This window comes from Ophidiomyces ophidiicola, assembly GCF_022830035.1.
Source record: "Ophidiomyces ophidiicola strain CBS 122913 chromosome Unknown scaffold_4, whole genome shotgun sequence".
Taxonomy (NCBI): domain Eukaryota; kingdom Fungi; phylum Ascomycota; class Eurotiomycetes; order Onygenales; family Onygenaceae; genus Ophidiomyces; species Ophidiomyces ophidiicola.
In genome coordinates, this window is record NW_026054644.1 from 1114887 (window position 1) to 1141232 (window position 26346).

Sequence of the window (26346 nt, forward strand, 5' to 3'; positions counted from 1 at the left end):
TTTGGAAGGTCTGTTGGCGGGGAGCGTGGTCGGGTTGCTGTATGTTAATTTTCCGCTACCCCATGCAACTAAACACCGCTGACAGTTGTGCGTAGGATTGGAGCTCTCTACGAAGCTGGAAACTTCAAAATGTCTACTTGGCTACCCTTCATTTGGGGTTGTATCAACACTTTCGTTTTAATTCTGTCCGGATTCTCTTTCCAAGGAGGACTGTAGCACACGGACAGGTACAGGAATCACATCATAACAATTTATTCCTATGTGCAGGTCGCCAGCTTAACGCCTCACAACCCTGATATTGAAGTACAAGTGCCCAAACCGTGCCTTCTACACCGATTCTGAATAGTTTACGTTCCGAGAGTTGCACAACCTGCAACGCTTTCGTATACCCGTTTTAAATCCCCACCTTTCACGCACAACCGAGACCCCATAATAGGAAGGCCGCGTCAATTTAGCATATGCCGTGGGCATCGATACTCTATTTTGGCTGCTGAGGAGCGAATTGTGGAGGGAACATTTGGTTAGAAAACGGAGGAAATGCGGGGTTAGGCGGGAAGGCGCCCATTATGCCTGGCAGTGAGAAGGGCATCTGACCCGGATTTTGTGGGGGAGGCGGGGGTATTGCTCCAGAGGATAGCATAGCGGCCAGGCGGCCAGGGTCTATATGTGGCATCGATGACGCGAGATCTATTGGGGGCGGTGGCGGCGGCGGTGGTGGATATGAGCCACCTATTCCAGGAATCAAGCCTGGCAGGCCGTCAGCAGGCGGCATGGCTTGAATTCCAGGCAATAAGGATTCCATTGGCCGTATTTGGTCCACAAGACCTTCGGCCTCGTCTTGAATCTCTTGCTCCTCTTCTTCCCGCATCTGTCGACGGCCAAATCCGCGATTCCATGTCCCTTGGGCCTCTGCAGCTTCTTCGCCTATGTGGAACCTATCTTTCAAATGAGTGGTCTCGCCAGGTCGGGCCCTGGACCAAAACCGAGTAAAATTATCTTTAGACCCGGAGGCAAGGATGTGCCCAAGCGGATGCCAATCAAGTGACCATATGGTCGAACTGTGCGCAAATTGTATGCGATGCGCAGGAAATATTGTTTGTGCGGGGGTGTTGGCTGGGTCTGTTGTATCATAGGGAGCAAGGGTGGGAGCCTGTCCTGCTGGCACATTCGGTTCATCCAATAAATAGTGGTATAACGACCCATCTTCACTTCCCGTTGACACAAGTTTACTGTGAATAGGGTGCCAGGTCAGCGAAGAGATTGGCTTCTCATGTCCTCGGAGGATACAGATATCTCGCATCATCCGCAAATCAAAAATTCGCCCAGTTTGGTCACGCGAAGAAGTAGCAAGTAGATTATTATTGACTCGCGAAAATTTCGTTGTTGTGACAGTGTTTTTGTGGCTATGGAGGGTAGTCAGGCATCTTCCCGTTCTCGGATCCCAGAATTTGACTTGATGATCCTTCGAGCCTGATACCAGCAGGCCTTTTGTTGGGTGCCAATCGCACGACTTCGCGTCCCAACCGTGTCCTGTCAAAACCATTTCGCACGTTCTAGCATTGAAATCAAAAATCTTAAGCATGGTATCGTCTGACGCGGACAAAAACTTAGTGTCGTTTGGGGACCACGCCAGATCTCGCACAGCATCGTGATGCGCATCATCCACAGTCTCCACGTTGTTGAAGTTTGGTCTCCAGTATTTAATATCGCCTTTCTGTCCTCCAGATATCAACCAGTCGTGGCTATACGACCATTCCGCCGATGTGACGCCCGCCTGATATTGGTCGTAGTGAGCCTGCAGGGCAAGGGTGCTGTCAGATACATCACACTCCGGGTTATATCAGTTTTATAGTGCCTTACATCCATAACAGTTTCAAAATTGAACGCAGTGCCGTTCCATAGCATAAACTCTCCAGTGTGCCCCCCCGTCAGTAAACGTCGGCCCTCCGGCGTCCATCTCACCACTGTAATAGGTTTTTTGGACTTTCCGATTGATTGGTGCAAATGACGAACAGGAATAGTAGCTGCAGCAGAATGTATTGCGGCGAAAGGGGGAAGCATCTATGGATGTATCCAGTTAATCTCAAGTTCTATCGGCGAGAAAGGATTCTTGTTTGTGTCTTACATCCACCGCATAACTCCCACTGGGTCGCTCCCATTCTAACCTATTACCTCCCTTATATTTCGGTTGCCGCACACGCATCCATTGGACTAGGGACGAGCTGTAATCCGTGACAGGTCCTGTTATTCATCAGTATCCGGCACAAAAACGCAGACGCGCAAAGGCTACGGACTTGGTCGGCGCGGCCCCAGCGCTCGAGGTAGAAATTGGGCGTCTGTTGTGCCTTCATCGTAAAATGCCATATTTGCTATTCAAGCCGGAAGAATATATTCGCTTTTTGGGATAAGCACGGCGGTGGCGGTGGCTTGCTCGGTTGTTCGAAGAATAGAATCTCGCACAACTTGTTATCCTCCGCGGGATTCACGGCCACATTAGCGACAAACGCATGGACAACAGACAGAATTCATTTCTCAAAGTCAGGCACCTTAAACGCGGTTTTGGCGCGTGACAACCAACTAGGTTAAGACCCTCCAGCCTTATAAATTGTCCGCTGATAATGCCGAGCTTGAAGCATCACGAATCTGCCGCGATCTCCTTGAGTTTTCGACTTGTGAACCTAGTTGGCGCCCGCCCGGCGCCCGCCCGCTCGACCTTCCAAGCTTCCAGATCCAGCCCGGCAAGCCGCCGTCAATCATGACTTGATGATCGGCTGGAAGCGCACTTTTCACGCATCGTTCAGTTTGCCTACTCTACAACACGGTCCAGCCGGCGCTCCAGCCCTCGCGCCCATCTCTTGCCGTCCTTATCAGCGCCGCTATCTGCAATGGCCGTGGATCCCCAAGTGTCTGAATACCAAGTGGAGTGAATTCCTATCAACCTGAAAAGTTTTCATTTTCACCTGTTCATCGCCCAATTGCTATTGTAGCAAATGGCTCTTGTGAACCCTGCTGCTCCGGCAGCCTCGAGCGGCAGCGAGGATTCTCTCACGCCTCAGACATCCTCGGAAGGAGAGACATTCTCGCGCGACCCGTCCGCCGATGACTCTGAAAAACCTCCCCCCGAGGCGAAGCAGAGGAGCAAATACCTTCATGTCGCCGCGTACCATTCCATCGTGAGGCCATCATGTCTAAGTCGCGAGTCGAATACTCCCCCCAGCTTCTTCGGCTTTCGCAACCTCATGGTGATTGTGCTCAGTGCGTCGGAGATCTCCGTTCACCCCTACTTCAGACCATACTAATTGTGTTTCTCCGCTACAGTCGTCATGAACCTGCGGTTAATTATTGAGAATTTTATGAAAGTCAGTTCCCGCTGCGCTACCTAGATGGTACTTGATTGCTGATCAGTGGATAGTACGGAGTCCTGATCTGCCTCCGCTGCCACGATTATCGAAAACAAGACCTTGTTCTTGGAGGAATACTGTTTTTACTTGTTCCTTGCCATTTATATATTGCCTACCTGATCGAGCTCGTTGCCGCCCAGCGTGTAAAGGGTGCAATTGGCCGTGAGAAGAAAGCCGAGAATACAAAAGATACAAATGCACAGGCACAGCTATCTTTTCGGCTTGCTTGGTACTGCATTGCTATTGCGCACACGCTCAATTCGAGCCTGTGCCTTTTTGTCACATCATATGCTGTTTATTTCTATATCAATCACCCAGGCATCGGGACCGTGTGTCAAATGCATGCCATTGTCGTATGGCTAAAAAACTGCTCATACGCCTTTACAAACCGAGATCTTCGTCATGCGCTATTGCATACATCGCCGGACAATCATCTTCCGAAAATCTATAACGCTCTTCCATATCCGCAAAACATCAGCATCGAAAACTTAACATACTTTTGGCTAGCACCCACTTTAGTTTACCAGCCAGTATATCCCAGAACAAGTCATATTCGCTGGCACTTTGTCGCAAAACGGGTTGCAGAATTCTGCGGGTTGGCTGTGTTCATGTGGATTATCTCAGCCCAATACGCTTCTCCGACGCTCATCAATGCTCTTCAAAAAATCGCAGCCCGGGATTGGACGTCAATCGCCGAACGAGTTATGAAACTATCCACAATATCTCTGATAATCTGGCTTGCTGGTTTCTATGCCATGTTCCAGTCGTTCCTGAATGCGTTGGCAGAGGTGCTGCAGTTCGGCGATCGTCAGTTTTATACGGATTGGTGGAACAGCCCCAGTGTGGGTAGATATTGGCGAACGTGGAACATTCCTGTGTATCATTTTATGAAGCGCCACATCTTCTCTCCCCTTGTTGGGCGAGGCTGGTCACCGTTTGCGGCCAGTGCGATGGTCTTCACCTTCTCAGGGGTATTGCATGAAATGGCCGTTGGTATTCCTACACACAATATTATCGGTGAGACATTTTCTTCTTTCTGTATGTTAGAGTCCTTCTAATATCTGACCTAATACCTGACTAGGTGTCGCATTCGGCGGTATGTTGCTGCAGCTACCTCTGATAGCCGTAACTGTGCCGCTGGAGAAAATGAACAGCCCAAGTGGTAAGATCTTGGGCAATGCACTCTTCTGGTTGAGTTTCTGTTTGGTCGGTCAGCCGTTGGGAGCTTTGCTGTACTTTTTTGCCTGGCAAGGCAAGTATGGTAGCATCAGCAAGATGGCTCCCAGGTAATTACTATCGAGTGTCTATAGCGGAATAGACCTGGGGTAGATTGTCACAGCTTTGGAACAACCCATAGTGAGATATGCTCTAGAACCGCCGTGTAGAGCAAAAAGAATTGTAATACGTACATAAACACATGCATAGGAACATTTCAAACATGAGCAATTCTTCCATGTAGTGGTTTCAAACGTGCTCGACCGGCATAAATGGCATGGGGTTATGCCGATCGGAGGAACCCATTCGCCCGTTCCCAGCAAAACTCCGAAACATGCTCTTGTCACCCGAGGCAGTACTCCGCAAGCTGAGGAGCTGACACGAGCACCATAAGAGAGGCCAGCAAAGCATGCTGGCAAGACTAACTTAAATATGTAGCTAATACCATCATCACAACTAAGTCGTGCACCCAACTTTCATTCGAACGTGCTAGAACTCCCAGCCTAAACATCTTTGCCGGCCATCGGGAGCGATTACATATAAAGTCAGCCAAATTGGCCACTATTCTTTATTTAAATCTGGACGAGAGCTGATATCCACTATCCTTCTTCACTTCTTAATAATCTAACATCAATACCAGCATAATGGCGTTGACATTCACAGTTCCCAATGACTACGGGTGTGTATCTCTCTCCCATACTCGCCTCTTACATCAAATACACCGACTGCCCTGCTAACATATCTCCCTAGTAACGTCGCTGCCGTCGCCCTAGGTGCAATTCCCTTCCTTGCTTTTGCTCACGGCGTTATCACGACGGGCTGCCGTAAGCGTGCCGGAGTACAGTACCCTCATGCCTACGCCACCCCGGAGCAGTGCGCTAAAAATGTAACAACCATATCTTCCCCACGCATACTTAAAGATGAGGAAAGCTCACGTATATCTTCCATAGCCTGATGCTCACAAGTTTAACTGCGCCCAACGCGCTCATGCAAACTATCTCGAAAACATGCCCCAGACCATGATATCCATTCTCGTTGCCGGTCTTACCCACCCACGCCTGGCTACGGTTCTAGGTTCCACATGGGTAGCTCTGCGAGCACTATATCTTGCCGGCTATGTCTACTCTGGACAAAAGAAGGGTAACGGGCGACTTTTGGGTGCTCCATTCTGGCTTGTGCAGGGTGCACTCTGGGGTCTCAGTGTCTTTGGCATGGGTTTTCCAGGATACGATTTTTACAATTAGAAATGAATTTGAAGTTTCACGAACTTCCTATATATTAGGATACTGGACATTGCATTGATATGGTTATACATCTCCCACGGATTGGAGAACAATATGGAGTAGTATAATTGAACCATATACAGTGCATTAGTTAGCTTGAAATTCTTATTCGTAGGCTTAAGTACATGGACCAGTTAGTAAAAGCACTTGAGGATAATACTGAGTATCAGAAGAGTTGTGATGGCAGCTATAGCTGCTCAAAAGCCTGTGGTGGATAAAAGATGATCCCTGGTCAAGATGATGAAAGAGCCCCACCATAGAGATGAAAAAAGGCTACTCCGTGCGTATCAGCAATACATATGTTCTACTGTTCCCCATTCCGCCTAAGAGAAGAAACATACATATCTATTGATTGGAGCCTTTGATATTTTTCTTTATATTGGTTTACCCTTGTTACACAGCGGTCATGGCATCCAAATCTCAGATGTCCTATGAACAACGCGCACAGAACCACCCCAATCCCTTAGCTCGACGTCTTTTCCAAATTGCAACAGAGAAACAATCGAACATTGTAGTTTCAGCAGACCTCACATCGACGAAGGAACTTCTAAACTTGGCTGACCGTACGTGCTCCAATTAGATCTAATCTACGCGATCCTTGTCTCCGCCAACTACCGTCCCTTCAACGGAAAATGCGCAGTCATGCTGATAGCGGGGGAGAAATGACGAATAGAACTGGGCCCTTATATGGCTGTATTAAAAACACATATCGATATTCTTTGCGATTTCTCCCCGGACACTATCATCGGCCTCCAATCTCTCGCCCAAAAGCACAATTTCCTCATTTTTGAGGACCGTAAGTTTGTCGACATTGGCAACACAGTGCAGAAGCAATACCATGGTGGTGCCTTGCAGATTTCCAAATGGGCCCATATCGTGAATGCAACTGTCCTACCTGGGCCGGGGATCATTGACGCGCTGGCACAGACTGCTACAGCTCCAGATTTTCCCGATCCAAAAGACAGAGGGCTCTTGATTCTAGCTGAGATGACGTCAAAAGGATCTCTGGCAAGTGGAAAATACACAGAACTGTCCGTTGAATTGGCCCGGAAACATAAAGGTTTTGTTTTGGGTTTCGTGGCTACCAAATCTCTGGGTTTCATCGAAACAGCCGGAAGAGCAGACGATGAAGATTTTATCCTTTTCACCACAGGGGTGAATCTTGTTTCGAAAGGTGACCCTTTAGGCCAGCAATACCAAGTTCCTGAATCGGCTATCGCAGGTGGTGCTGATTTTATAATTGCTGGCCGTGGTATATATGGTGCTGCAGATCCGCTTAGGGCTGTTCAGCAGTATCAGAAAGCTGGATGGAATGCATATCTTAATAGGGTCTACCGGAAATCTTGAGCTATGATCGAGGGTCCGTATTGTGACTCTTTTAATGCAGTGATGAACCCCTTTCATTAGCCTCCCAGTTCCTTATCACTGCCAATATCTCGACTAAAAAAGCTTTATCGTTTTTAGTATAAAAATTCTTATAAAGTCCTAAATAGAGTTACTAGCAATTAGAATGGCCCTCCATTCCACACAGCCTACTACTTGTATACTAATTATGCAATCCAGGTGTTAAGTTGTTTTTTATATGGTGACCTATGTGATTTTGCTTTCTTTCTGTTGACCCAATAAATACAAATGCAGAAACATTGATGGGCAATTCAAAATTCTCAAGTCAGGGGTAGAAATTTGAGATAAATCAAGTCCATCGGTATTCTGTAACCGTGAGTCTTCTCAATGTTATCTGCGTGATGCCTACACAGCCAACATGGCATGCTACCGCTTAAAGTAACCTATATAAAAACAATGTACAAGACGAAACAATTACATGACATTGCCACTGTTATAGAGATGCCTAAACGAGATTCAAAACGCCATACCAAATTCAAACTCTCAGAACGCCAACCAATTTTATGAACCCATCTCCCCAGAAAATTTATATCGTTTTAACGGAATGGGGTTTTTAACGTCTCCCATCTTGAGCAGCGATCTGTGGTCTTGGCCATTACTCATATCATCTCTCGCACGAAGATTATAAAAGGCTTGGCTTGAATTCGAGTTATGGTCGGGGAAACGAGGACATGGAGTACTCATTCCAAAGCCTGGGCCCGTGGCAAAAACAACCTGCGAGGAGCGAGAGTGTTGTCCGGGAGGTGTGAATGGTCTGTAGTGAGGGACGGGCTCGGGGGGGTTATTGGATTTATTGCGAAAGAAGGAAAATGTTAAATTCGAGACAGCAACGCATGAAGTAACGGAAGCAAGGAAGAAGATCTATAAAAAACTTGTAAGCACCTTGTCATGCAATTTAGGGGGCATGTGAAATGAACAAACCATGGTTTTAAAGCTTATGGGTTCAATGAAACCATTGAAAATTTCCGCGAGGGTCTGCGCAGAGACCTTTGCTCTTCCAACCTTTGCGGGATCCCGATTCATACAACGTTCCCAGTTGTCACAAACGGTTTCTAAGGCCGGTAACCTCTTCCCGTCTGTTCCACTGCATCGATTTTCGACATAGTTCTTTGCACACGTTGCCATCTCAGCCAATATATCCGCCGACACTTCCTCACTCGCACGAGTTACGTCGTGTTGGATTGCAAGTAAAAACGTTATAATAACATAGAGGGTCAAGAAGGCAAGGATGAGATTAAAAGTAAATTGAGCATAATAAGACAGAATTCGAGGAATATGAGGGTGAGCTTCTAGGAAGGTAAAAAACCGGGAAAAAAACGGTATATCTTGCGATTTCTGAGGAACGTTGGGTACGCTTTCGCTTTTCGCATACCGCTCCTGGCTTGCGGATCTTAAACTTGTCTCACTAGTTTTATGAAAATGCCTCCTCATTTCCCTCTCTTTTTTTCTTTGCTTGTGTACCCTGTTGATGACCACATTTGACAATTTATTTGAGCGAGGAATTTCACCTCGGCCAGGGCTGGGCGCAAACCTGCCGTAGAAATTAAACAAGCTATTCCGTCGCCCAGTATTATTTGACGGCTTATCAGGTGTATCCTCGCTGTCGGCGTTTGCATCAGGCGAGTTTTCTACGCCCGACGAGAAATCAAAGTCCAACTTGCGTGGAGTTGCAAATGCCGGGTCATGGGAGAAGCCCTGAAATGTGGAGCGCGGCTGGGAAAAGAAAGATTGTTTCGAGGGCGAGTTTAATGGTTTTGACGGAGAATCGAATACGCCAAATGGCCCTAAAATAAATACCGTCAGTACTAGAGGTGATCTTAACGGACACATGTGCTCACGTTTCTTTCCTTCCTTCGCAAGCTGGTAAAACGGTGATGTGCAGTCCCCAGGGGCGCTGGATTGCCATTCAAAGTCCATAGGGGACTCAGTTGTCCGTTTTTCCATGGCTTAGAGATGCGATTGATGGCTCCAAAATTACGCATATCTCTCATCTGGAGCAACTTTTGAAGCCGTTGTGGCGATCCGTCATTGTTTATACAGTTTCCTCGACGACGGAGATATGACTAAGCCTTCCAACTTGGCAAAGTCACGGGAACTAATCGGCTAATCCTAATTGGTCTTAGTGGCCTGGCAGTCGGTTTCCCGTATCCTACCAGAAACCGTAAGGACCTGCCATATTTCTGACTGATGACTGACTAGCATCCTAGTACATAGCTACATACATGGCTTTTTCTTTGAGAAGCAGAGCACAATGTGGCAGAGTTGGGAGGTTTAGATCATGGCTAGGCATTCTTCTGTGACTAGTATATTGTTGTGCATGTCCACTATTTAAGGATACGGTTATATGTGGTATATAAAATAGACATCTCTGTGCAGGAAATGACCCAGTCTCTGAGAGGAAATATGCACGGTTCACCATCCTCTATGAAGTGTCATTTCATATCTATCTCTCAGGCTTCTTGTAATCCTTCCCCACCACCCGCTGGTGAGAGCGACTCAAAGAAGATGTCGCACTCAGCAGTGAAAATATATAACACGTAGATGATAAGTAGCTCTGGTTCATATGGTTTCTCACTAACATTTTCCCTATAGATATCTAGGTATTATGGTTCAAACCCGCGCCCCGAAACCAACAGCAACCTCGAATCAACTGTGATATGGTGGGATTCACGAGGAGTATTCGAGAATCTCGGGTCGTCATGCGACGTACCTACTTTCTGATGCAGTGTGAGTCATAAAGCTCGCCGTTCGCACAAATCCTCCACGCTTAAAAATGGTACCCGCACCACAACCTCTTAAACAGCAGCTGTGAGATGAACTGCATTCATTCGAAAGCATTCCCTCAACATAGAGGTACGTTCCTGCTTCTCGGACCTCACGTGCAAATGATGTATTCGAAAACTAGACTTCTTAGAAAGCTATTACTTTAAATAGACCGTTATGAGAAAAATTTTTAGATACCATTTGCAGTTGCCCACCTTCAAATGCCGAGCCGAAACCCTGAAATATGGTAGCAACGGCCGGGAAGCCTAGAGGGTTGGGGAAGGGTTATCTTGACGGCTTCTACCGATAGAGTTACTAAATGATAAATTTTCAAGTTAACTCTTATTTTCAATGGAGCCGCTGCTCCTATAAATATTTCCCTAAAAGGACCTATGTATTTCCTAACCGATGAATAGGGATCGCTGTAAGGACATTCCTTCGAAGTACGGAGTATCATTGGGGAATGCCACATGTACGGTATATGTGGCTCCCATGCAGTACTGCCCATGACATCATGTTGGGCATATCAAAAATTGTCATCCAGGGTACGTATCCTATGAGGACGAACCTTTTGAAAAGTGAGTCATTTGAGATTTGATTGCTCCGGGAGGTTTATTTTCCATCAGGTTTAACTTTTTCTCCCTCACACAACAATTTAAAAAGAAGATATATGCCAAGCATGGAATGCGAGGTATGGAGTCCACCATGTGCGCCGTAGATCTCAACAATAATAATAATCTGGTTTTGCCGATCGAGTCTCGAACCTCTGCGTAGTTTTCGTGCAGAGAAGCATTGCCGCAAACAGGTGGCTAATAACTACACGACACGCCATTGAGCGGTGTAGAATGGACGCAATTACTCAACCGTATGCCCGAAGTGTTTCCATACCGTGGGCTCATTATGTTGACCTCAAGGTAGTAAGTACGGAGTACGTAGAACGGTGGGGGGGCCGCTTCCACTCCTCAAGGTTAGTCGAGCCACTCGCACCCGTTGACCCACGAATCCACCCGATATCGGGGATGGGCTTACATACCGCCAACATGAAGCGAACCGAAGGAGTTAAGAGCGGGATGTCTCCACAGTTGGGGGTTCAATAACCTAAATAATAATGGCATGCGGACGGCATCGAGAAGAGTTATGTATGTATTATTTGCAAAACTGGTACTCAAAAAAATTTGAACAATTCACATTCATCAAGGGGAGTTGTTCGAAACGCGATCGACGGGTCATTAAATGAAGTGCGATGGGGTAGTTAGCTAACTTTTTCGTACTCCGTAGGGAGTACAAAAAATCCAACCTCGAAACAGGCTTCCCTCGCAGCATCTGCGTTTTCAACTCAGGCTACGCACGCAAGCTGAGAAAAGGGGCGTGTTGCATCGTGCAGTGGGCAGCTGCGGAGCCCGGGGTAACTCTCCAATGACCAGAGTGCAAATTCCAGCGCTCAGATGCAGCTTCTTGCTCGCGGCGGCCCATTATTATTTATTATTTCAGTCAGTGGCTTGAGGGCTGGTGGGTTGTCAGGTGGTCAACCGCAAATCTGCCTTGCTGGCTGGCTAGATGGCGCCGCAAAGTCTTGTCCCTGCCGGGTTTTTTGCATTTCTCCGCCAGTGCCGTATACTCCGAGCCTGCAGCAGAATCCAGGAGCAAGCTCTGCACTAGCGCCGGGATTGAATTTTGCCAATCCGCCGTGGGAGCCTCGAAACTCTGCGCAGGACAACGCGAAAAAGGAACTCCTGCGGGTTCTCGTCTTGTGTTGCTCGAATGCTCCGACGGTGGCCCGGCCTGACCGTGCGCAGGGTGCTGGACGCCGGGATATGGCCTGGGGATGGACGTCGGGGATCGTTTGCGCGACGATCGAGCGTGGTGCGCTGAGTCAGCGGGCACGGGCGGCAACGGGCGATCCAGCCCCGTTCGGTACTGGCCAATCACGCGCGGCGCTCGGCTGCATCGCGGGTGCTGATTGGCGGGTCGCACTGCAGACCCGCCCGTGTGGCTGCTGTCACGGCTGGGATTGGCGGGCCGGTCATGTGTATGCTCCGCCAGGCGGCGGAACGTGGATCGGCTTGCTGGCTTGCTGGCCTGCAACCGCCCTCCACCCGCTGCCAAACAACACGCCAGGCTATGGATCTCCGTCAAGTCACGCCGCGGCGCCATACCCCGCCTGCCGCCTCGCTCTGACAGCCGGCTGGTTGCCCTAGTACTAAGAGTAGCTGGAGGACGAGGAGGATGGGGCCCGCGTCACCGCTCTTTCGCTATTTTTATAAACCGCCCGCCCAGCATGTCTGATTTGCCGGCCTGCGAAGCGCCAGAGCGTTTGCAATCCTCTGTTTCACCTATATTTGCGCTTTCCTGAGAACCACCTATGGTTGGGCTGTCCCTGGCCGGACAAGCGCTTCCTTTGTGTCTGATTGTCTGCCGCTGGGTTGGGACCTGCCAGTGTTGCATCAGATATTAAAAGTGAAGCAGTTCTGCGCTGGCCCCAAGGACTTCTGAAACAGGAATCAGTTGATCTCTTAGACTCTTCCTATGATTCACATTTGCCTGTAAGTGCGCAAAAAGCCGTCCAAAGCCCTCACCTGCGTATGTTTGCCGGCGTTTCTTTGAAAAAGGAAGTCACATGTGATCTGTCTGCTGACTGTATGGACGGCAGTCTTCTACCTGGCTTCACTATGTGCCAGCAGTGAATGGCTATGGCAACCCTCACATGTCCTGACAACGACAAACACCGGCATGATTCTGGCTCGACACTCACTGACATATCTGTTACATCGCCCTTCCTCCGCGTCTCTCCCACTCCTCAGCACGATGGTCCCGCAAGCCCCAAGTTCGATATCGCTGTGTCCTCTCTACGAGTCGTAGCCCGTTCAATTTCTTCCCTGAGCTTTGTGTCCGATAGCAAGTCGTTTTGTACTGCTCTTACGGTCACCGACATCGACGTTAAGGCGACCCAACCACGTAGCCCACCAGATCCTAAACCCCCACAACAGAGCTCTGTCGAAGATAGGATGGTGAATGGGAACAAAATTCAAGGTATGGCTGGGGGTTCGGGCCAGAGATCCCAGTCCACCAATGATGCCTCGCTGCCAGCATTACAAACTTCACTTGAGGAACAAGTGAACAGCAATACAGCTCAGCAAGAATCTCCATCCCCAAAAGCTCGTCGACGAAAATCCCAGACCCCCACTACATCCAGGTCTTCCTCCATATCGGGCTCTAAGTCTACGAGAAATAGTAGTCGCGCTAGTCCATATCACCAGTTCCAGTTACAACGAAACGCCGTTTCGGAATATCCTTCCAGGTCGTACCGTGAGGATCGAGACCTTATTACACTTCACCGTGAAAGCTGCCGGCTCTTTCAATCATTCAGCCACCCAACTAAACATAACCCCGCTTTGTCTCTCGATACAATGCAAGAGCCAGGAATTCGCCCCACTCGCGCCTCGACTGAACCCTCCCATAGCAGTAATATCACAAGATCGAAAATTATTACTCGGAGAAGTTCCGCTGACTTACCATCCAATTACACACATTTGCACTCTCAGCTTGACCGTGGCGCAATACTACCAGCACACTCAGAAACGGTTTCTTTAGACTTGGAAGGCCCGGATAGCCCCCTCGCTGCCACTAGATCTCAAGACTCAGATGGCCAGCAAATTCCTGAGAGAATACCAGCGTATGAGAGAATTCCGCCAACTGTTATTGATTGGACTTCCCCGTCTACTAGAAAGCGTGAATATGAGAAAATCGATCGTTCAAGTCGAGGCATCCGCGGAATGTGGCGAAGACTGGCCCCAAAATGGTGTCAGAGCAAAAGCCAGCGTCTCTCATTCTTTAACGACACAACAAAAGACAAGAGGCTATACGAAAGCAGTGTCAGACGTTTCCGAATGGATATTCCTACAGATAATTCCGAAAAGGCGCAATAAGCCACCATCCCCTATCACAGAATGGCAGAGTTGATACTAACATAAAAACAACTACCAATGGCGATTCAGCCGGACCTCAGAACGTCTGACGCTGTATTAATTTCCGCCAAACACTCCCCTTTACTTTTTTTAGTTTTCACCAGCATGAGATACCCAGATTTAGCGCTATCAAACTTTTTTAATGGTGATTCAAAATAGATCTTCATTTTCAGTGTTCTTAATCTGATGAAAACCTGTCAGATAGTTTTATCACAGTTATTTCTCCATTTTCCTCCTCCCCGCTTTCTATACTGTCTCAGCAGTGTTCCTTGGAGACCCCCTCCCCGAATAGTGTGCAGTGCATTATTTATCACAATATTGCCTATTTGGAGTTCATAACACAGTTCCTCTCCTTCATTTACCCCCACACCTAGCAGGAACAATTTTGGTTGGAATATTTGATACAGTAATGATATACATATATCAGATGTTAATTCGCCTGTTCCTTGAACCTTGCTGAGCATACTTTTTAATGAGCGCTCGTCGTAACATCGTGCTCTCAAGTCAAACAGGTTTCATGAGTCGGTTTGCGAAGTTTGGGCCAGTTGGCAAAAAATAGAATGTGTCGTTGTGTCGGATCATAATGTGAAATATCATTATAAAAGGTCGAAATCGTCCATCTTCTCCCGATATTGTAGAATATTCCGTTTTATCTTGCTCGAATCGACCCATGTAATAAAATCCTCCATGTTCCTTGTGACCAGGAATGCTGGGTCGGTTACGACGTCTGTACCTACTCGTACGTGGCCTTGTTCAATAAACTTGACGGCCTAGAGGAAAAAAATTAGTTGTGCTGCCATAGGAGGAAAAAAAAATTGAGACATACCGCCGACACATGCTGCACCATTCCATTCCTCGTCATGACAACCCCCAGTCTCCGTCTCGCGAATGCGCTCACGGTGACGTCGTTTTCCACTTTGCTCAAGCCCGCGCCTTGCTCGCGGCTCTGTTTTAATATCCCCACCGACCATAGTTTCTCGAGCATCTGGCTCTCGATCTCCTTGCGGAAAGGCGACTCTGGGTCCATGGCGGAGAGCTTGTGGGCAAGTTGGCGGAGGGAGCCACAAAGGGCATTATATTTTCTGTAGTCTAGTGGGTCTTGGAGGTGGTAGCGTTGGCGGATGGTGGTTTCGCGGTGGTTGTTGTCGGATTTGTATGTGTAGAGGTCGACTTTTCGGAGGAGTCTGAGCAAGGTTGGTCTGGTAAGTACGAGGAAAATCGAGCAGATTCGGGTATCGTCTTACTTCTTTTCATGATGCTTTAATTTACGGACCATGGTGAAAGAATCAGCGCCTGCGTGTGGCGGGAAATGGACATTCGCGACTTTGCTGATATCTGGTTGATCGAAAATTATTTTTGGCAGTTCAGAAAGGCGGCGAGACTGGGAATTCCTTGGCATAGATTGACCTTCGGCCCGATATTGTTCCGACTCGCCTCCCCCCCCCCGACTCTGGGCGGGACGGTCCGCTCGCAATCTGCATGCCGAGCCTTGCCCAGATGATCAAGGCTCATCGCCTCTGGAAAAAATAACAGGCCATCTTTCTACCGAATATTAATATTAAATACGGAGGATGGGAGAGTGTTTTCCCCTCCCAATCTGTCAGTGTTAGCCGGGGCCAGAAATTTATACAACCCCTCCTTGTTCCCTTCACCCTTAGCTGAGTTCGCCTTTGAACCCTGTACATAACCTTGATTTGCGAGTCAGTCGACGCTGACGTGCCTGGTGGATTCGTTCCAAATCAATTTCTATGCCCTTGTACTCCGTATAGTATAGACACAGAAGAAGGTTGAGCAAAAATTTTTTTTAAAAAAAAGCGATATCCTGTTATCATTTCGAACATAGGCTTAACCCTTCTCGCGCTTTTTGTCTAGTAATCCCGTCTCAAGGCCCGAGTAATAAATGTGCTCCGCGATTGCAATACAGAATATATCCTCTTCAATGAGTCATACTAGACCTGCCACCTCCGGCTTCGTTGGCTTACGAGTACTCATTATTGAATATAGCTCACAACCCTGCCTGGTGTGACTGTTCACAGATTCCGTGCATTGCATTGTTGCTTGCCCAAGTCACCAGTCCGAGAAAATTATTAGGCTAGAAAACTGCACCCGAAGAGTTTCGTTGTGATCCGGTTGGATATCGAAGCACAACTCAAGGCTGACTTTTGGAAAACCATGGGTACTTAGAATCGCCGACTCGCATCCACTAGGCTGATTGGTCAGTGGCGACCGTATCACCACTTGCAATTGTGCCAGGAGCATTCAGATCTCCTCTGATTTGACCGGAGCTGGAGCTGGGAATTAGGTAAGATATTCGCCCTTGCATGTTCCGCTGCGTCCAGAATATCCGGTCGTTATCGGCTGGGTTGATATTCCAACTGCAGCAGGGCTAGGCAAGCTGCAATGAAGAACGAAGGGTTGAAGCGACGGCGACTAAGAGCCAGGGGGGCCATCGCTCTAGGATTCAAAAATAGCACAGGCCCATAATTCCTCTAAGTAATCGGCAGCGCAAGTGATATAGTCCATCCTTGGCTACTTCGAGGTACACCGAAAGTCCGCTTCTCGGCCTTCTGTGCTCAGAACATGTTGGGCAGCAAACCTACTTCATCACTTTGGGCGCGACGAGGCGCTTGGTGTAGTTACCTACGGACTATTCCGGTCGTCCTGGCGTGCACTCGGCGGGCCTCCTGCGCTGGCTGTTCTCAGACCTGCTCTGCTTCAAACACTCGAAAGCCCTTAGACTGTACCAAGCTCCAGAAGCCAACTAACTGCACGCCTGAAGTAGAAGGCTCCGCCTTGCCGGGCAACCTCAGTCGCATCATAAACTAGAGTAAGCTTATCGTCGCGTACTCGCGTATGTCATATCTAAGGCCTGCATCGCGGATCGCCGAAGCCAAACGACGCCTCTAGCCCCCCAAGCTTTTTGGACGAACGCAAAAGATGCGGGGCGAGCAAGCCACGATTGGTTGGAGAGTTCGCACAAAGAGCGTTACCAGCGCAGCAGTGCTGTTATCAATAATGCCGCCGTATGACACGTTTCCGGGCGAATTGGATCTCGGGGGAAGTTGGAGGCTCGTAACGCGACTTCGGGTCCTGGAAATGTCCCTTGATACACTGCGAGTACCCCCCTGAAGTCAATTCGCTCGCATTCTTTTGCGTCTGGTCATACGCGAGGGCTTGCGCAACACCGCAATCGGGGTCGAAACGGTTACAGCGATCGATCTCGTCTCTGCAGGGCGAACTTGTCAATGCACGATCATGCCCGAAAAATGTTCCAGCCTGGAGGAATCCAATGCAACATTAAAAGCGTTCTGACTGGGATGAATCGGTCTGGAACGGAACTAACAGAGAATAAAATTCGCTGGAGGCAAAGACCTTCCCGGCACGGCCTGGCTCCAAGCCAGCACGCCGCTGTGAATGGCCATCACCGGAGAATCTAAAACTCGCACAACCTGATTTGGCCAGAAAAAAGCGCTGAATTGCATCACCGCTGCAGGTTTGTTGAGCAGCACGTATCATGATAGCCGTCATGTACCGCCGCGACCGTCCCAGGAACGCCGCCCGGGGTGCAGGCCTGTGGGCAGGAAACGTGCTGCATGGTGCCAGCCAGCCTTGAGCGCCATCGATGACCCCGTCTGCGTTGGCGGGCGTGGCTTTTCTGGGGTCAGGAAAGGATGGACGAAACAATCTCTGCGGCGGCAAATTTCGCGGCGCGCAGTTACGTCACGCACGGGCCTGGACTCTGACAGTTGAGCAACCTTAAGCCCGCGCGGTTTAGGGGCTTCTCCGGGGGTCGCCTGGGCGTCGCTTCGCTCCCGCTTGTATTTCATATTTAGTTGACTGGCCGGCCACCGTTCTCGCTCCTGAGATACTCTCGTCAAGCTCCTCCATGCCGTGCCATTTCCATCGGCAGGCCACTCTCTCAGAATCCACCGCCTCCTACCTACTAGATCCTACCGATCGCTTAACTACCCCCTTGGCTTCTTGCCCGCCGCCCCTGAGAGCACCGCAAATCTACAATCCAACACCAGAGACATCTCCGTAACCCGCACTCCAGACCTTACACTTGCAATCTCTTCGATGCTTTCTTCACAGACCCGCTGGGGGCTGCCTGGCTCGAACCACTCCCTCACGCAGCCCTCCACTCGCTGCAACTCTCCCACACAATCTGCCATAAGCGCTCGACCTCACCCCTCTGCTCGATACGCGTCAACACCACCTACATCTGCTCTGTGCTTCGGCTCCATCGATGCTAAAATATCCTCCCTCCTCCAGCAAGACGTGGATAAGTCAATCGACAGCGACTATCAGCTCAAACTTGCCCTCACCGATCTACTCAACTGCTCCGATATCAAATCCGACCAGGAGGTGCGACGATGGGTACAGAATCGGCTGATGGACACTGAACACCGCCTAAAGGCCCGACGCAAAAGCCGAATCCTACAGTGTGACAGATGAATTTGGATGATATTGCGGGCTTGTTCGGCTCATTCCACCGCTGCTCAATTTTTTTTTTCTTTCTTCTTTTCGGTGTTTTGGTGCTTAGCTATTGGCACAGCGTTGAGATATTGGCCGTCGCGTTTGACTACAACCATTATGATTCTAATCCTCACTTTGCTTCGCACTGCATATGTGTCTTTACTTTCCTTCTAGCGATTCCTGAGCGTTTGGCGCCTTTTTTGAAAAGCACTTATTGAGACTCCAGAGTACCCCGAGCTTTTCTTTGCTCTCTTTCCAAAATTTCTGCTGTCGCTCCATTCTTTGTGCCACTTTTTCGCACATTATTGTTAGGAGCATTTCATTGGTTACACATATCTTTCCCAGCTGTTAAAAGGCTCTCGTGACTCTTCAAAAAGTTGCCAGGGGATACGTGTATGTGCGACCCGAAAAATTTTCTTGCTTCATCCTTCTGGTATAACCGTGTAGATGGAGCCCTAGCAAAGGAATCTCTATACCTCCTTTGACACATCTTTGTACTCTTTGCCTCCTTGTGGGGCGGACGAGGCCAATCTTTTCAATTATCTGTCCAAACCTGACTTTCCAAGGGTTTTCCGCACTGTTCATTTTCAATCTCAAATTTTGTTTGGTCCACAGTGGCGAAATGTCCAACAGTGTTCATAATAGTGCATCTGGAGATACGGAGCCGGAGTATGTGCGCCGCCAAAATAAGAAAAAAAGGAAAAAAGGAAAAGCAAATGACGTATGGAACCAGCTTCGGCGCTAGTTCGTCCACTCTAGTGGTTGAAACTTGGGAAAGGGAACCCCCAATCAAAACGAACGAATATTCGGAGATATTTTGGAATTCACTCGGCGACTTCAATTTGCTGACCATCTAGCGCCCGAGTTACACCTAGTAGCATTACATAAGGCGTGATCAGGCATGCTGAATTTCAACTGACAGCTTTTTGGTATCCTCTTCTACATGAAAGGATATTTCCTTTTCAAGTTTGTGACTGTCACTATCATCATCCACCCGAAAGAACGCGCTTGAAACCAAAGCTGCAAAACTCCACTCAAGCCCTAACTATGAGAAAATCATGGTAGAATATCAGCGGGATAACGGAAGGTTTATTCCACACTGAGCCACTTGATTAGGGAGTGATTTCCAACTTGATGCTTAACGTGCACTATGCATAAGTAGATCAATGTTAGAAGCAAGGTTAAAGATAAGAAAGCCCTGGCACACCCTAATAATGATTTTTAGAGCGCATATATTGGCCACTTGTTTAGCAAAAGCAGCGCTTTAAGCAGTATGCTGGATGAACAAGTTGCGAGAAGAGAAATGAAAACTGAGGCATTTGCTCCAGAGATTGATAAGATAACTGGGATCTAGAGTTTTCACCGGCTGAGTCCTAGCCAATAGAAGCGCGAAGCTCCAAAAATGCCCAGCCTTTAAAATTATCTGATCAGTTAGAGTTTTGCTCTTCACATCAACTTGACACCTCGTCCGCAAATGCTTATGGCTCAGCAGACAGCGTCTTATTGCATTCAATTCGGTCATTGATATACACGATTACAGTCTCCTCAACAACTCTGTTGATAGTCTAGTATTTTGATCTGAAGTGCAAGTCGCAACACACTTGAGCTCAAAAGAATGTCACCCTAGAGGAAGAACAATGGCATGTGAAAGATCTTGGTTTTGTTCCGCGCTCAAGAAATCTCAAGCCTTTGTGTCGTATCAGGCGAGTAGTGACTTTAGAATCCCTGTGATACCCCTTTCTTTGCACCCGCGACATCTGAGCTTTGGAAACGGAGAGTTTTTGCCAATCCTGCAGCCGCTCGGTTTTTTTTTTCCCGGCCAAGCTCAGATCATTTGATCAATACCCAGGTGTTTGATGGCACCTTCAGTATGCTACCCTCTAGCTTGTTGGGAATCCTTTGAAAACCACATAACTATCGCTCTTTCCCCACTTCTGTAGGCCAATCCGTCTACTTTTGCCAGATTGCTTTTAAACTGCTAAGCAATATCTTTTTAAATCTCCGGTGTACTCAGATATGCTTACTTTTACGTTCATTTTGGCTGTTATGACAGCAAAAGTGCCATTTGCGACTGCACAAAAAGCCCATGGTGAAGAGGCGTCGAAGAAAATGGGGCCCGTTGCTTTTATGTGGCCACCAGATCGCGAATGGGGGGCCGCACACGACAACACTGCTCCATGTGGCTCTCATCAAGGTGTAACAAATAGGACAGACTTTCCATTAAGTTGGTGTCCCTGTTGAATCTTGGTTTTTTCTGCCTGTACCTCTTGCCATACTGTCTGTATACTGACAAATATTTCGTAGTCAACGGCGCCATTGCTCTTGTCATACAAGATAATTCTTCAAACATACATATTTCCGTATCATACAAAGATGGTATCTAGTTGATCACCCAATTTCTCAGAATAGAATCTTTCTCACATATATACTACGATCTAGAGCCCCGGTCAAGCGATGACTTTGTAGCTCTTCCTGAACCTAAGCAAATTGACAAGCTTGACCCTGGCCACGGGTGTTATCCGCTTCCTCCACCCCCTAGGGACATTGAAGACGGTTCAAATGCTACCATACAGCTAAAATATCTCTCTGAATTCGACTCCAATAGAACTGAGACCTTCTACGCTTGTGCAGATATTAGATATGTCTCTGCGAGCAAGTTTAAGACTCAAGTGCCCTGTTTCAATGCCACAAAGGGTGAATTCGGTGGCCACCCCAAGGCCAAACCGTCAGGTACTCCCTCGCCAAGTAATCCTTCTCCTGCTTCCAAGGCAGCCAACGGGCTTTCGGATGGAGCAATTGCTGGAATTACTCTCGGGGTTGTCGGTGGGCTAGCATTATTTGTAATGGCTATTCTTGGGTATCGCAGATATGAGCAAAAGAGAAGAATTCGCCTGACTGATGCTTCTATTCGCAAGGTGAACTGGGGCGGCAATGCAAGTTAGATGTCTCCTCTGTAATGAATTTCGGAGCCCTGCCATTTGTGAATGTTTTGAATGTTTTTGGATAGTATCGCATTTCATGTCTACATCACGTCGACGGCTGTATAGAGTAGAATGTTGCTGTAGAATAATGATTAATATACGATGTTATGAGATTCTGCTTAATTCTTTGTCTGCTAACATCCACCTGTAAAGACCATGCTGAAGGGATGAAGCTATAGAAATATTAATTTCCCGCTCTTTTTTTTAATTGTTCTTTATTTTACAGGCATGGGGAGTTTCAGTGTTTTTCATATAAAGGCATACGACACTTGATATGGAGTAATCAGGTAATAGATATCCAAGATTTTCCAGAGATATGTAAAGTTATGGAGCCAATAACATCAATATTTGGGGCTGGGACTGATCACAACGGTAGTATTCTGCTATGGTCACCTCTGGTAGTTAGTTGTCTTGCTAGTGAAGGTGATAGATAACCGTGTGGAAGAGTTTTTGCTAGGGTGATTGGATCCGTACAGCGAGAGTTCAAACTTAGTGGAGGTTGTGTAATAATATATTGTTGCGTTTTGCATTCGGTGAACTTTGGTCCTGGAAGGGTATTACTTCCAAAACCTAAAATATAGCAGAGGGTAATATATAGTATCTCTTATGCTAGAGAAAGAATAGGTATGCAATGTTACAATTCGTCCTTCGAAGGAATAGGCCGGCCAGAATCCTTTTGCAAGTCCACCCCACCCTTCTTTCTCCATTTCTCAAACAAAGAGAAGAAATCCTTCTCCATCCCCTTTTCCATTTCATCAGGTAGTACCACAGTATATTCAACGTAAAGATTTCCAAATTCTTCACCGCCGTGTTCGTGCATATGACCTCCGTGCCAAATCGGCATCCCTTCACCCTTCACTGTTTCCACTGTCAGTGGTTGAACAGTCTCGCCTCGCTTTCGACCAAGCTGAACAATATGTCCATCAAGATGGGTGATGTTCCGGGTCCAATCCCCCATCCAAGCTTCCCGAAGGCTAAGAACTTCTTTCCAGAACAAGTCCTTGCCTTTACGACGGAAGAAAACGCCGTCGGTCCTCTCCTCATCGCTATCACCAAGCTTCGGCTCTGCTTCTGCTAGAACGACTATTAGGTCGCCCGCAACCCAGTCTGGGCTTTCATCGGCTTCGTTTTCGAACACTATCCTTGAGCCCTTGCCCATTCCTCGTTCTATGTTGGCCGTCAGCGAGACTACTTTTCGCACAACGCGATTGCCCTGGCAAGTAGGGCAAGGGTGTAATATCGTTTTCCCTTTCCCGCCGCATTTATCGCAATGCATTTGCACTTGTTGGAATATGCCAGGTGCTAACATATGTTTCTTTAAAACGATCCCATGGCCGCCACATTGTGAGCAGGTCTCCACTTTCCCATCAGCAGATCCCGAGCCTTCACATGTATCACAGATCTGCTGTTTTTCGATCTGAAATTCGGCTTCTCTGCCGTTGTAAAAATCCCGAAGTGGTCCTTGTAGTCGGACTTCCATATCATGACCGCGTCGCTGGCCGTTTTGCCCACCACCGCCAAAAAAACGCGAAAATAAATCGAACGGGTCGTGCGTCGCCCCCCCGCCTTGTTGATTTTGTTTCAGACCTTCATGGCCGTATTTATCATAGATCTTCCTCGTAGAAGCGGTTGATAGAATCTCATATGCTTCGGCTATGTCAACAAACTTTTGATGCGCTGATTCATTTCCACTAACCATAGAGATAAACAGTCAGTTAACAGATGATAGGGCCCAGCATGTATTTACGATTAAAAGAAGATAAAAAATAAGTAATCGCGAAACTAATCTGGAACTTACGGATTCTTATCTGGATGGAACTTTTTACTCAATGTTCTATATGCCCTCTTTATATCACGTTCTGAAGCCGACTTGTCCACCCCCAGTATTTTATAATAGTCTTCAGCGCATAACGTAAATGGGACAAGTAGGAGAATCGATATCCCCACTAGCAAGGAAAGTGGTAGCATTGTGACCTTTGGAAAAGGAAAGAGCGTCTATTAAGGCGAGATATTGTAGGAGAATCCCCCAGAACCCGAGGCGTGGGAAGTCTTAACCGCGAGATCTCGGATGAGAAATCACTGGAGGTATAGTCTTATAGAAGGAAGCAACATTTCGTAGGGAAGGCAAGGGGTGGCGGATGCCGTTGTTTGATTTATAAAAGTTTTAGTCTATGGATTAGGGGGCATAAGGCACAAGAGAGAGGGCAATTATAATTGCGCGAGTCTGTTTGTTGAGTCGCAGGCTCAGAATTGCTAAGGTGGCAGCTTTTGCGATAAGCTGACACTTATCACGGATTATTGTTTCACCGATCGGCGATACGATTACGTAACGTCTGTTAGTAATCCGCGTAAAGCCCCTGAACACCTTTACTGAGATACAGGCACCCAGATCAAATGATATTATATTATTGTGGGATTTCATATTTAATGAAGTAGGTTTGGAAAACCCCAAGATATATTTTGAATTCAACTGGCTCGTAAAACACCTTGAGAACACCCGAAATCAATACCTAATACTACTTCAAACCGTTCGAAGGGGCTGTTGGGAAGGGCGTCTGGACGACAAATAATCGAAAATCCGATTTCTCCAAGTAAGCCTCACACCACTTTCATCTCCACCATCAACAAGTTCGTCAGCTCTTTCTCCCTCTTCATGCCAGATTTTCATCAAGCTGGCAGGCGTATACACATTTTCAAATACGCCTTGGCGTGGCGCATCGACTCCCACCCTGGTGTACACGTCTGGTTCCTGGGTAGGTGTCATTCTTGTTATCACAGCTTTGACAAAGGTCAGGAAATTATCAGGGTCGGCAATTCTCGCCGCTCTCAAACGCTCTCGCACAAACACAAGCTCGCGATTGATGACATGCGCTGCAGCCACGATTTGCTCTGCAATCTTCTTCTCCAGGGTGCGGCGAACCATATGCTTGACGAACGGTTTGACAATCCACCAGAGATAGGACCAGCTGCTCTTTTTGATGGTGTAATCGAGTTTGTGGATGCAAACACGAACAGCTCGCAGAGAGAACACTTGTTCTAAACGTTGTTTGCCGATAGCAATCTCAAGAGATATGTCAATTCCACGCTTGTCGAGCGCAAAACTTGCTATTCCTTCATCACCAAAGTATGGAAGGTAAGGGGGCGAGTGCACGCGAACCCAATACCCAAATTCCTGCGCGCTAATATTAAGTCCATTCAATGTAATATTTATTATATTTGTCATTGCAGAGGTGGTTTCCTTAGAGTGGGTCTTTCGAAGCTCAAAGTTATTTGTGGCCGTGAAGAGCAGGCGATATGGAAGGAATGAAGATGCGTGGATGGTATGGCCAGGCTCCAGAATCACATTCTCAAGCAGAAGATCCATTTCGGGGACAGAAACCTCCAATCTTGGAATCGGGATATGCTGCACGGCTCGAATCAGAATTGGCAAAAATATGTGCAATATATCGGCTGGTAACCGACTGCGATCGTCACGGAACGCTGCCACCAAATGCGTCATAAGAACTTTGGAGGCAGCGATAATTTTAACAACACTTTTGTCTTGAGAAACAGATAGCAGTGTCTGTTTTAATTGATCGAAAAAGTTGGCTAGCTCTTGGTTTGAATCAGTACTGGCTACCTTTAACTTTTCCTTTAATGAATCGATAGATTCTTCAGCTGAGTTATAAAAGTCAGGGTCAGTCAATAAACTGAAGAGGGTGGATCCAATATTGTTAAAAAGCTCCTGATACTCTTCATCATCTTGGTAGTTTTTGAGCAGCTTCGAAAAATTTTGCTCTAAGATTTCCCAGTCTTCCCGTTCGCCAAATGACGATAGAAAGGCCCACAAGCTCCGAATAGCTTGATTGAGCTCTTTGTTCACCTCGATATCTTCTCCGAGGTCAGTAACGGTTGAGCCCATAAGCCGATAATATATCATTAAGTAATGCTGAATAATTTGTGAAATTGTGTTGGCAGAGTTTGAATAATCTTCCCTTTTTCGCAGGTTGTCCACTGTTTGTTTGATACGGTGCAGGATAGCCTTCCTCTGTTTCCCAGAAAAATTGCTCATCGTGCTATCCACAGCGTCCCGGCTTGCCTGGCTAACTCCTTGTATGGTTATGTCTGCAACTCTCTCTGCTTCCTCAGCAACGTCTTCAGTCGTAGGTGGCTCTTCGTTAGAAGAATCTCCGCCAATAGCATCTTTCTGGGCTTCGGAGGGTTCCACCTGTTGTGAAACTTCTGCTGCAGCTGCAGATACAGAGGCAGCCGTGTCCGCAAATATCTGGCGAGAGACTGTCGTCAGGTCACCCACTAATAAACGGAAATCAGCGTTTGTCATTAAAAGACCCGTTATAGTGCGCAGGCTTTCGTATGCTACTTGAATAATCAGTCTATTTCTAACAACGCATTATGCCCTATAAGGGACTTTGCGGTTAGAGTGATATCAAGTACCAGCTGTACTGTCTGCCCGCGCCTTTGCAAACGAGACCCTCTGAGCAAGATCAGAAGTATCAACGGATGCAGTTGACCTTGAAAAATTCCAGATGGCTTCTTGCAGCTGATCTTCTCCATTTTTCTGGCGCAGGAATTCGATGAAAACCCTAATCCAGGCCCTGCAATCCCTGGCTAGCTGCCGGCCCGCCGAGCTCAGAGTCAGATTGTTTGGGTTCAGCAAATCTGAAACCAGTAAGGCACGGAGATGTGAAACGATCTGAGTAGATGATGGCATGAAGCCCGAATACATCGCCCGAACCATTTCGTAGTGGTGCAATTTATCCTGCAGCTCTCGCTGCAAATTGGTGTTGGCATCATGTTGGGGGAGAAGTGGTTGGGTTTCGCCGTGTCGCGACTTGCGAGATTGACAACACGAAAACAT

General features: G+C 47.6%; 11 protein-coding genes across 11 annotated transcripts; 6 read left to right on the forward strand and 5 right to left on the reverse strand.

Moving 5' to 3' along the window:
* Positions 1-478: 478 nt before the first annotated feature.
* Positions 479-2364, reverse strand: PFS2 (pre-mRNA cleavage and polyadenylation factor (CPF) complex subunit; the record flags this gene model as incomplete). The annotated part of the gene is made up of 4 exons (XM_049250898.1): positions 479-1795; positions 1861-2061; positions 2126-2241; positions 2295-2364. The coding sequence occupies 4 exons, from the start codon at positions 2362-2364 to the stop codon at positions 479-481; spliced, it is 1704 nt and encodes a 567-aa protein (XP_049110482.1).
* Positions 2365-2990: 626 nt separating this feature from the next.
* Positions 2991-4691, forward strand: LOZ57_001817 (uncharacterized protein; the record flags this gene model as incomplete). Its single annotated transcript, XM_049250899.1, has 4 exons — positions 2991-3255; positions 3319-3359; positions 3413-4418; positions 4483-4691. 4 exons carry the CDS (start codon positions 2991-2993, stop codon positions 4689-4691), a joined length of 1521 nt encoding a protein of 506 aa, XP_049110483.1.
* Positions 4692-5260: 569 nt separating this feature from the next.
* Positions 5261-5860, forward strand: LOZ57_001818 (uncharacterized protein; the record flags this gene model as incomplete). The annotated part of the gene is made up of 3 exons (XM_049250900.1): positions 5261-5295; positions 5367-5502; positions 5567-5860. 3 exons carry the CDS (start codon positions 5261-5263, stop codon positions 5858-5860), a joined length of 465 nt encoding a protein of 154 aa, XP_049110484.1.
* Positions 5861-6305: 445 nt separating this feature from the next.
* URA3 (orotidine 5'-phosphate decarboxylase) lies at positions 6306-7246 on the forward strand (the record flags this gene model as incomplete). The annotated part of the gene is made up of 2 exons (XM_049250901.1): positions 6306-6462; positions 6573-7246. The coding sequence occupies 2 exons, from the start codon at positions 6306-6308 to the stop codon at positions 7244-7246; spliced, it is 831 nt and encodes a 276-aa protein (XP_049110485.1).
* Positions 7247-7804: 558 nt separating this feature from the next.
* On the reverse strand, positions 7805-9247 carry LOZ57_001820 (uncharacterized protein; the record flags this gene model as incomplete). Its single annotated transcript, XM_049250902.1, has 3 exons — positions 7805-8164; positions 8225-9087; positions 9142-9247. The coding sequence occupies 3 exons, from the start codon at positions 9245-9247 to the stop codon at positions 7805-7807; spliced, it is 1329 nt and encodes a 442-aa protein (XP_049110486.1).
* A 3509-nt stretch (positions 9248-12756) lies between these two features.
* LOZ57_001821 (uncharacterized protein) lies at positions 12757-13992 on the forward strand (the record flags this gene model as incomplete). Its single annotated transcript, XM_049250903.1, has 1 exon — positions 12757-13992. The coding sequence occupies one exon, from the start codon at positions 12757-12759 to the stop codon at positions 13990-13992; it is 1236 nt and encodes a 411-aa protein (XP_049110487.1).
* A 635-nt stretch (positions 13993-14627) lies between these two features.
* imp3 (U3 small nucleolar ribonucleoprotein imp3) lies at positions 14628-15307 on the reverse strand (the record flags this gene model as incomplete). The annotated part of the gene is made up of 3 exons (XM_049250904.1): positions 14628-14801; positions 14858-15215; positions 15276-15307. The coding sequence occupies 3 exons, from the start codon at positions 15305-15307 to the stop codon at positions 14628-14630; spliced, it is 564 nt and encodes a 187-aa protein (XP_049110488.1).
* A 2801-nt stretch (positions 15308-18108) lies between these two features.
* LOZ57_001823 (uncharacterized protein) lies at positions 18109-18486 on the forward strand (the record flags this gene model as incomplete). Its single annotated transcript, XM_049250905.1, has 1 exon — positions 18109-18486. The coding sequence occupies one exon, from the start codon at positions 18109-18111 to the stop codon at positions 18484-18486; it is 378 nt and encodes a 125-aa protein (XP_049110489.1).
* Positions 18487-20523: 2037 nt separating this feature from the next.
* LOZ57_001824 (uncharacterized protein) lies at positions 20524-21449 on the forward strand (the record flags this gene model as incomplete). Its single annotated transcript, XM_049250906.1, has 3 exons — positions 20524-20731; positions 20812-20883; positions 20947-21449. The coding sequence occupies 3 exons, from the start codon at positions 20524-20526 to the stop codon at positions 21447-21449; spliced, it is 783 nt and encodes a 260-aa protein (XP_049110490.1).
* Positions 21450-22122: 673 nt separating this feature from the next.
* SCJ1 (DnaJ- protein scj1) lies at positions 22123-23187 on the reverse strand (the record flags this gene model as incomplete). The annotated part of the gene is made up of 1 exon (XM_049250907.1): positions 22123-23187. One exon carries the CDS (start codon positions 23185-23187, stop codon positions 22123-22125), a length of 1065 nt encoding a protein of 354 aa, XP_049110491.1.
* An 822-nt stretch (positions 23188-24009) lies between these two features.
* LOZ57_001826 (uncharacterized protein) lies at positions 24010-26346 on the reverse strand (the record flags this gene model as incomplete). Its single annotated transcript, XM_049250908.1, has 2 exons — positions 24010-25844; positions 25923-26346. The coding sequence occupies 2 exons, from the start codon at positions 26344-26346 to the stop codon at positions 24010-24012; spliced, it is 2259 nt and encodes a 752-aa protein (XP_049110492.1).